Genomic DNA, 10,929 nt, shown 5'->3' with positions numbered 1-10,929 from the left:
GCTGTACAGAGTGCATAATAGCAGTCCTGCCTGGTTCTCTTGGACCTTGACCCCGGCATAGTGCACTGGGGTGGCTATGCAGAGGGCCCTACAGGGGAGGCTATGCAGAGGAGCCTATAAGGAATAATGGATTCACAGTCGAGGAAGAACTCCAGCTGTGATCTTATCCCACCAGTGTGCCCTTAGGTCCAGAGCCAAAGATCCGCAGTCCTGTGCCCCCCAGAGACTGGCTGTGTCCCTTATTCTGCAGCAGATAATGGCCGCTGGAGTAAAGTTAAGAAAGAAGGGGGGCGGAGAGCTGAAAGGGCGGCAGAACTGTGTAAAATCGCGCCCTTTCAGTCTCGATCTGCCCCCTCTATGACACTGTAAAGTGTAATATTTGTCATTTGGGGGGCGGGCCGGGGAGAGGAGGTGGCGGCTTCGGCTAGGCCGAAGTCGCGGCCTAAATTGGGTGCCTGATGCCCAAAGGGACTCCAGGCCGGCGCAGAAGTCCGGGAGGGGGGCTGGATCTGAACCAGACCTCCCCGGATTTAAAGGCAGGGTAGCGGTGGGGTAGAAGCGAAAGGGGGGGGGGGGCCCTGTGAACCTGTGAAGAGTCCCCCTGAGGCACCATAGAACTGGTGCTGCCGCAGAAACAGGGCACAGGACGGCCTGTGCCTCTGTTGTATCATGCCTGCCTGCGCTTCCCCGGCCCCAACAGGAGCCCACAGTAGGGCTGGGGTCCTTGGTGCCTGTACAGGCCCTACCTGAGGCGTTTCAACCTAATACCCCCAGGGGGGGATTAGGGAGGTTGGCTGTCACCATCAGGGGGCTATATCCTCGCCTCGACCTCAACCCAGAAACCGAAAGGAACTGGGGAAGGAGGGGGGTCTCGACTTCGAACCAGCACACGAGGGGCTGGGGAAGAAGTGACATGGGGAATAGCCATCTCGACTTCAACCGTGCACCCTGTATCAAGGGGCCGAGGAAGGAGCCATGCCGGGAGTCTCGCACTAGACCCACTTTTCTTCATCTGTAATCCCATCAGTGAAAACGGAGTAAAGGTTTTACGTGTGCCTCCTATGCGACACTAAGCAAAAACTGGAGAAGGCTGATGCCTTTCAGGGGTGTATACTGCAGAGGAGGAGCCACGGTTAATCTTTTCCAGATTATGCATAGTGTTGCCTTCTAGTGGACAGCAGCATAACACACAAGGTCCTGTGTTCCCCAATGAGGTGACAGAGTAAGTATCATTATTTAACAAGAAAACATATCACAGAAAAAAATCAGCCTTACCAACACCAAATCAGATAACAAATGCACTAGCATTTTAGTGTTGGTTGGGTGTACTGGGGTGTCTGTCCATGTGGGGTGCACTTATATAGTGCTGGGCAGCCCTCCTGATCTAATAGTATGGGCATCATCACTATCCTAAGCCAGACACTGTGCATCACACCTACCTGTGTGACTGGCATCCTATGCAAGCTTCATCTGTGTGCATCTTTAATACTAGGCAACCACACCCTCCATGAATTGGTAGGTTTGTGAGTGGTTGCTCCACCAGTATTTTGCACCTGCGCTGCCCCCACCTTTATCATGGGGGTCTGCGGCATTCTGCTAGTGCATTTGTTATATGATTTGGTGTTGGTAAGGCTGTATCTTTTTCTGTGATTTTTTTAAAATTTTGCCCTATGTTAGCCGTCATTATTCACCAAGACAATAACAGTTCACAGTCTAATAGAAAACCTCATAGGATGAACCAGTAGATCGTAGTGTTCAACTGTTAATTCTGCCTCCCAAATGTGGAATAAAAAGCCACCAAACAATGTTATGTAGGCAAAAATAATATTAATAAAAACTTCTACTCATCTCACAAAAAACAAGTCCCCACTCAGGTCCATCATCTGTCAATGGAAAACCAGAGGCTTCCACATTATTAGTGGCTTAAAGGCTTTTGAAAAGCAACATGGCTTCCATAAACCAATCCAGCAATATCCGCTCTACCAAAGTCAAATCTCCCCTCACTTCTGAGCCTTGCAGTGCGCCCAAACCACATTTAGCCTCCATGTATTTGACATTACTATAGTGAGAAGAACCCACTTAATTTACGGTGTGTGTCTCCTGGAGCACAATCTGGACACTATGTGTTGGGTAATGAAATTATATATTTGTAATTTTCACTCTCCATCATCCACTGCGTGCTAATTTCCGGAAAGTGACTGTGGAGTCAAAATAGTCACTACTCCTATAGATTATTTCACTGAGGGTTATAATTTCCAAAATGGACTCACTTTATGGGGATTTCTACTGCTCTGGTTTTCTGACATTTTGTCATATTAGGGCTTCTGTAAATGGTGTGTCCCATCTCCTCTGGGATCTGCTCCTGCGACGTCTGTTTCTCTCACCAGGAGCCGCCTTATTCATCCTGCAGGCGGCGCTGGTGATGGTGGAGACGTCAGAACCAGAAGCTCTGGGTGGTGCAGGCTCTGTCCAGCCAGTAAGATTAGGGTGCCTGGGACCAGTAGTACCATCCAGTCTGGCAGTAAGGGTGTGTGTGCTGTCCAGCTGCAGTAATCTGCTCCTTGCTTCAGCCAACTAGAAAGCACCACACCCTACTAAAGCTGGAAGCATATTGCCGGAAGCTGCCAGATACAGCCTTGTTCTCCTCTGGTTCAGTCCTCTGTGCTCAGCTAACAGCTTTTCTCTGACCTCCATGTTCTGACCCGGCTATCTGACTATTGTTCTTGCCATCTCACACCACAGAACATTAGGTAACACTGTGGCCCAATCTTAGGGGGTCTCTGTCTAAGTCCAAATCCATGTAGAGGTGTTAAAGGATGATGAGCAAGGCAAACCCTGGGATCTGGAAAATGGAGTAGATAGTGCCAAGCCTGTTTGTGGTGGCCATCTTTTGAGCTGCCAGGTGACAATGAACAGTGTCCCCAATACATTGTGTCTGCAAACTATCCCAGCAAGATCTGCATTCAAATAGCTAAATGGCGCTTCTTCCCTTCTTAACCTGCCATGTGCCCAGATAGTAGGATACAACCGTATATAGGGTATTGTCGGATTCAAGAAAAGGTGGAAAATAATTTGTAAGGTCCATCTGTTTCCTATTATCCTTTGTGAAGAATTCCAAAGTTGTCACCACATAAAGTGATACATGTCAGATTTAAAAAATGGGCCCTGGATAGGAACACAAAACTGGCTGCAGGAAGAGGTTAAATCAGAGTATTTTGGGAACTAACTACTGTAGTCAAAAACTGTGAGTATAGACAATAACACATCTACTGAAATAATCAATCTCAGCAGTCTTCATCAGTAAGTAGTGAGTAACTAGTGATGAAACCTCTCTGGGGTAATTGGAGTATGGGGCTCGGTGGCTCTTGGCAATCTAAACTATCGTAAGGGACAATATTTTCTGTCAGATGAGTTTCAAGAAGAAATATCAGATGTTCAAAGAGAACTTTTTATAATAGTGCAGAGATGAGGCGTCTTAAATTTAGCTTAGAGATATATCATGGCACAGGTGTAATGTTATTTTTGTTTAGTTTATCACAATCTGGTTTGAAGTTAGTCAGTTTTAAAAGAAATTGAAAAGTCAGGATAAAGGGAAACTCTGCTGTTATTGTACAGAAATTCCCACTTGGCCTCACTGCACATTTAATGTTGTCGATCATAAAGGTGAAGTTTGGCCAGAAAGACTGGACCTGGTCTTGTAGGGACCATATGAGGACATTCAGCAGCACAGAAGGGAGAGAAGGTAGATTCATCCAATAAGATATCAGGGATCTAGGAAGCCAACAGCATCATTACCCTCCGCTTTCTCTTACAGACCCATCATAATATTTTTTTAAGTGATTTTCTGGCTTTGTGATTTACAGATCTGGGCAGGTAATGTTTCCTAATCACAGGGAGTAGGTGGATCCTCCAGGTTGTAAGTTCTATGGAAAAGGGTTTCAATGCCCAAAATCATTTGAACAGTTTTGGGTGGAGGAGAATGTTGTGGTCTAGCGGCAAAATGGTGATTACACGATTGTGATACAGCCGGACTACACAACCGATAAAGCAGCCACAGCCGGTGACTGAGAAGAATCTGTGACTTCTCTGCATTTAGTGGTCACTACTCACCTGGGTAGTCATATGTAGGAATCTCCTCTTTACACCGCTCATCACCCCTCACATATGTCTCTGTAGTATCAATATGGGTCAGATCTTCACCCTGAAACAAATATTGTAAAAGTCACAAACAGATGAGAAGTCACATCTATAATCAACTCTAATCCTGCCATCTCCACCGTTCTCATTACACAAATAGAAAACATATAATACTGGTGGATAAAACAAGACTGAGCACAAGACCTTCACAGCCGTCTACACATCAAAGGGGAGATCTCATGACATCTTCTCTCCATCTACCTGATGATCCTGAGGAACATTGGGATCTTCTTGTTTACAGTACTGTGGAAGAAAAGGACGGGGACATCTCTCTGGTGTTGTCCTCTTACTGGATAGATCTGGAAGAAACACATACAGGGACGGAATTTATTCTTTACATACAGATAATTATAGGCCATGTGTATTTAGTCCTGTCTATTACCTGGTGATGTGAGGGACTGGGGAACCTCCATCATGACGTCTTTGTACAAATCTTTGTGTCCTTCTAAATACTCCCACTCCTCCATGGAGAAATAGACGGCGACATCCTGACATCTTATAGGAACCTGACACATACAATGATACAGTCATCCCCCCGATCCCTTCATAGAGTTACTGTATAATGTCCCAGCATTCCCAGCAGTGTCACCTCTCCAGTCAGAAGCTCAATCATCTTGTAGGTGAGTTCTAGGATCTTCTGATCATTGATGTTCTCATGTATCAGGGGGTGAGATGGAGGCCCAGTGATTGGGCTCAGAGGTCTTCCCCATCCCTCAGACACAGGGGCCTGACTGCGCTCACTAGAGGTCTTCTTCACTACTGTGTAACCCTGGTTATGGAAAGACACATTAATAACTCTCACTCCAGACATTTCCAAAGTTCTCACCTCTCCAGTTCTGTCCATCTGTTATTCCCATAGATAAGAATGATGTAATGTGACGTCATCAGAATCTCTCACCTCTCCAGTAAGACGGAAGAGGATCTCTAGGGTGAGGTGTAATATCCTCTCCGCCATCTTGTCTCTATTCATATTCATCTTTGATGGGTCCATAAGGAAAATTCTTTTAAGTAGAAGATCTTCACTGAGAGGATCTGAAATTGTGTAATAATACAATTACTGGAGATAATAAGGGGAAACATATGAGGAGATATATTATTTTACAGTATTTAGTTTTCTGCTTTACATCTAGTAATAAAACCTATATATTTTATGCCACAGACAGCAAGCAGTTTCTTCCTTGGAGTCTGCAGCTGAATACGTTTCTCATAGACTCATCTTCCATAAAGCTAATTCTCGTCTCATTTACCGACACTGCAATCAGCATTAGCAATACTGCAGGAGATATTCATTACACCTGACATGAGAAATAACTACTTCATGAGGAGGACGACGACATCTTCATCTTCTACTACGGCTCTAGAAACATATTTAGCCAGAGTTCTTCACTGACTACATCTCCACCGGCCGTCTATATGAATGTTTCCCGTCTTCCCCGGACTGTAATCTTCTATCACGTTAGATCTCATGTCTGATTCACACACAGAAGTTTGATACATGGTAAGGTTTTTAATATTAAACAGTGTAGGACTATGCCGAATGGGTTCATTTTACCATGGTGGGATAGCTTTCATGCTCAAAAACAGTGTTACTAAGAATCCTATTTTATTTAAATGCACTTTTGGTTTTTATTTATTTACAGCAGGGTTTATGATCATTTTTCTTCTTATAGGTTTTTTTCTGATTTATGGCCATAGTAAACATGCATTTATGTGCTGCATGGATACCAACTTAAACCAAGCTCAAATTCTGTGTTTTTTCACGGGCACCATAGTGGCCCTGTGGGCTGCTGCTATGGATGATACACCCCTAACTATCCAACTATCATATGGTAAAAATCTCATAGTTCCTGGATTTATTAGTATCTGCACGAAGAATGGGGCTAAGTGAGTATTTATTAAAGGGAATCCACTCCACCGACTACCCCACGGCCAGCAAGCATCAGAATCTTCACTGAATAAAAAGCCATTTCTCAGAAAACAGACCTCTAATATGAGGCATGCAGGTATGTATAGATTCACATTTCTATCACCTGTATGTCAATATTAAAGGTCAGATAAGTCCCAGGGGGTGACAGATTCCCTTTCATCAGCCGTGGGGTAATCATAAAACCAGATAAGTATCAAGGTATTCTAAGGTGGTTAATGGTTGTGTAGTCAATGGGAGGCATGTGTCACAGAAATGGCTGGTCTCTGTGATGTAACCCGGAGTGTTTCTCTAGGGCACATAAGCACTAAGAGGATCGTTTGGTGCATCTGGGAGCCGGGTTACGGGTAGCTAGGAGAGAATGGGCGAGTCCAGCTACCCACATACCGCTCCTCTGGGTGTGGTTAACAACCTATAAAATGAAGGCTGTTTGGCACATGGTCTGTGTGTTTGGAGGGAGAAGGCCTCCTGTGTATGTTTGTCTTCAGACCAAGCCAGGACACTAAAGGCTATTTTCTTTTCTGCTTGGCTTCTGGGTTTATGAAGCAATAAACCCACATGAACTTTTAAAGGAACATGCCTCCTGTTTTCCTCCTGTCACACCCAAGTGAGTAAAACCTCCACAATTAGTGTTAGACTTGCGGGCAGCGTTCCCAGCAGAGACGTGTGACTGCTACAGGATGGACTGCAAGCCCTGGGTGAAGTCTGTCGCAAGCCAGCAAGCATCGCCAGACAAAATGGAGGACCTGCTGAAACACCAGGTCCAGTCGCAGCAGCATCAACAGGAGACCAACAGGCTGTAGTTACAGCAGATCCAGCAGCACTAGCAGGAACAACATCAGCAGATGCAGCTTCTGGCAACCGCCATCCAGGGCAGGATGAGCGCTCCAACCCCAGGTCCGACTGATGACTCCCATGTCCGGAAGGCGGTATGACGGGCTTTGCAGAAAATTACCCTGGGGGGATGACGTTGAGACCTTCCTGATGGTGTTTCAAAGGGTCATCGAGAGGGAGAAATTTCCACAAGAGCAGTGGGCAGAGGTACTGTTGCCATACTTGACTTGGAGAGCCCCAGAATTACGCATAGTAGGTGTACTATGATTTAGCTTTGCAGGATGCCAAAGAGTATGGCAAGCTAAAAAGTGAGATTCTCGCACCCTTGGGGTTGACAATTACTATCAGGGCACAGCGGGTTCTTATCACCGGAACAAACCACCTCCGTCCCAAATGTTTGACCTGCTGCACCTGGTCCAGAAGTGGCGCAGCCAGAGGCCTCAATGCCTGCGCAGTTGGTAGAGTGGGTGGTGATGGACTGGTTTGTGCACTCCCTGCCGAGGCCCATACAGCCTTGGGTTGCCCAGGGTGATCCCCGGTATGCGGATGAACTGGTCGGACTGATCGAGAGATACCAGGGGGTTGAAGGTTCCTTGGGAAGGCAGCCCACTACATACTGGAGTTCCCAACAGGGGGTGGAGGCCCAAAAGGTGGTGGGACTTCCAAGGTCCAAATGGACGAGGGAGGTGGTGCCCAAGGTCCATACAGGTGATGTTGTTTGCTGGAGGTGCCCCGGCCCAGGCCATATAGCTGCCCATTGTCCCCTGACCCTTGAGCCGTTGGACTGCAGCATAGGACAACGTTGTTCATATTATGCTTGTCCGGCATAGTGTGAACTGTCCACCCAGCGAGGGGCCACAAGCATGTCACGTGAAGGTGAACAGATGGGAGGTAACGGCACTGCTAGACTCCGGGAGCCTGGTGACCCTTATGAGGGTCACCCTTCCTCTCCAAATTATCCCGGGGAAAAAAGTTGGCGTTCAGTGCATTCATGGTGATGCTAAAGACTACCCTACGGGCCAGAGTGGACATTGAAATGGCCCACGGTACAGAGTCCCACGAGGTCGGCGTCGTTCAGGACTTGTTGCACCCTATTATTATAGGCTGGGACTTTTGCTTGTTTTGGGATCTGTGGGGGAAGGGTTCTGGGTTCGCTGGCTCAGATAAGAAAAAAATTAACCCTAATGAGGTATCACCACACCCAGAGTCAGACAGGTTTCCTTTTTGTGTCCTTGTGGGGGATGAGGAGGTAGTGCCCCATGAGTCTGCCATTCCAGAGTTAGGGGTGACCAGCGAGAATTTTGGGTCTGCCCAACATAGGGACCTAACTCTGAAGGAAGCCTTTAATAATGTCACTATTATAAATGGGGTTGCACAGGAGTCGGGGGCTGACACAAGGTTTCCCCATTTTATGATGAGTAAGGAGTTGTTGTACCGGGTCAAGAAAGTGAGGGAGGAGAGTGTGGAGCAGTTAATAGTGCTGGGCCCTTTTACACGGAAGGTGTTGGACATGGCCCATTCACATGTCTTGGGGGGACATCTGGGAGTTGAAAAAACGCAGGAACGGATCGTGCATAGGTTCTATTGGTGAACATTGGACATAATTTCAAAAAACATCACAGTAAAAGATAATACCTTACCAACACCAGGTCAGATTGCCAATGCACTGCAGGATGCAGCAATCCTACATAATAAAGGCAGGGCCAGCACATGTGCAAAATACTGAAGCAGACAGCCACTCACTAACCTACCAAATTCATGGAGGGGGTGGCTGTGTAGTATTATACATGCACACCGATGGATTCTGCATAGGGCGGGCGCCAGTCACGCAGATATGTGTGATGCACAGTGCAAAAAAATGTGCAAAAAAGATGAAAAATAGTGTACAAGATAAATACACCACATGATAAATACCCCACCAGGCCTCTTTAGTGTTGGCTGGGTGAATTGGGGCATATGTCTTGTGGGCTTGCATGTATATAGTGCTTGGCAGCCCGTCTAATCTAATAGTATGGGCGTCATCAATAGGCTGCAAGCCAGACAATGTGCATCACACATATCTGTGTGACTGGCGCCCTATGCAGACTCCATTGGTGTGCATGTATAATACTACACAGCCACCCCCTCCATGAAATAGTAGGTTAGTGAGTGGCTGTCTGCATCAGTATTTTGCACATGTGCTGGCCTCGCCTTTATCATTGAGGCTTGCCGCATCCTGCAGTGCATTGGTAATCTGACCTGGTGTTGGTAAGGCATTATCTTTTAGGCTATGTGCCCACGATGAGAAACAAACTGGCCAAATACATAATATAAGACGAACCCTGGAGCTGAAAACAATGAATCAGACACCAGGTTCATATTGCCTACTCGTTGATCAGATGCAAAAAAGGAGAACAAAGAGAGCAATATGGCAAAACAGACAGCAATTTTATTCAAAAATACATTAACAAAGTGTTAAAAGTCATATGGAGATAACACAGCAATGAGGTAAAAAGAGGTGCCAGAACTAAGGCATCTCCTGGAGATCATACAGTGGGATATCCGACCCTGGCAGGTACATCTAACAGGAGGACAAGGAGTCCAGATATGGGTGCATAGATAGATCAATTAAAAACCCTCCATTGAGAGGGAAACAGCCCCATTGTGGGGCGGGAAATCCAATACAGTCAGTAAAACAGTATATTGAGTCTAATGCAATAATTAGTGACTGACAAGGACTTAAAGCAATAAATAAAAAATGCACCCATATCAGGCACCAATATATAGTAGATTGCAGTGTCCAGGATGCACCTAGAGTCTAGTACATGGCACTCACCCAAGCAAGCAGAAGGGGAGAAACCTGAGTATAGAACAGTCGGCCAGATCCCAGGGGAGCCACAGAAAGTGCAGGTAGTAAAGGACGCGCCCCGACGCGCGTTTCGCTTCTTCTTTCTCAAGAGGCGCCGTCACGTGCCCACGATGCAGAAATGCTCCGGATTTTTTTCTGAGTGTTTCGGCATCTCCCTGGCAGAAAAAACGCATGTGGATTGTACGGAAGTGAAGCGTTCTTCACATGCATTTCCCCAAGCGGGTTGTCAAGCGCTTTCCAAGCCATTTTAGCATCACTTGGAAAGTGCTTGACAACTTGGTCACACTATATAAATACATGCAACCGGCATGGATTTATATAGGGTGACCGAAAGAATGGTAAAAAATAAATATATACTTACCTTCTGATGGCCCCCGGTGTCTTTATCCGATGCGTCCTGGCTTGCCGGCAGCTTGCGGTAGACTAAAGGACCTGCCGACGTCAGCGGTCGCGTGACCCATCACATGACTAATTGACGTCATGGCAGGTCCTTTTCAGACCATCGCGAGCTACCGGCAAGCGGAGAAGCATTGCTAAGGACACCGGGGGCCATCAGAAGGTAAGTATAATGTATATTTTTTATTTTATTCTTTTTTTTTACAGGTTCTATGGTACCCGGGTCCGGAGGAGAGTCTCCTCTTCTCCAAACCTGGGTACCATCCGCACATTGAAACGCATTGATTCCGCATCTGCAGATGCTATGATGCGGATTCCATGCGTTCCAATGTAAGTCAATGGCGGCGAAAATGCCGCGCTAATGCAAAATAATTGGTAGTGTTGCGGATTTTTCCGCAATGATAATCCGCAGCGGAAATTTCCCCAGCATGTGCACAGCACATGGGATTATCATTGGGGAACATGGCAGACCTTCTACCAAGCGTTTTTTAAGCACTTCTGCAGCGGAATTGCCGCTGCGGAAGCGCTTAAAAAACGGATAGTGGGCATACAGCCTTACTGTGATGTTTTTTGAAATTATGTCCAATGTTCACCATTTTTAATGTTTAGTGTTAGGACTCGCAAGTATGAGGACCCTTGACGTTTGGGTTGCGAGCTTGTGTATTTTGGCCAAAATATCGACCAATACCTCATGTGGTGTATTTATCTTCTACACTATTTTTCATCTTTT

The 10,929-nt window shown here is 46.3% G+C and overlaps 1 protein-coding gene across 1 annotated transcript in view; it reads right to left on the bottom strand.

Moving 5' to 3' along the window:
* LOC141238544 (uncharacterized) overlaps positions 1–4,684 on the bottom strand; it is a 486,605-nt gene extending 481,921 nt beyond the window's left edge. Inside the window, exons 1-3 of the mRNA XM_073668439.1 lie at positions 4,580–4,684; positions 4,399–4,496; positions 4,111–4,201 (exon numbers count right to left, since the gene is read on the bottom strand). Of these exons, the coding sequence (XP_073524540.1) occupies positions 4,111–4,201; positions 4,399–4,496; positions 4,580–4,664 (274 nt within the window). The 5' untranslated portion in view covers positions 4,665–4,684. The remainder of the gene's footprint in view (positions 1–4,110; positions 4,202–4,398; positions 4,497–4,579) is intronic.
* Positions 4,685–10,929: the final 6,245 nt, after the last annotated feature.

This window comes from Phyllobates terribilis, unplaced genomic scaffold, assembly GCF_046119375.1.
Source record: "Phyllobates terribilis strain yellow unplaced genomic scaffold, ASM4611937v1 Scaffold_754__1_contigs__length_715743, whole genome shotgun sequence".
Taxonomy (NCBI): Eukaryota; Metazoa; Chordata; class Amphibia; order Anura; family Dendrobatidae; genus Phyllobates; species Phyllobates terribilis.
This window is presented reverse-complemented; position numbering and strand designations above follow the sequence as displayed.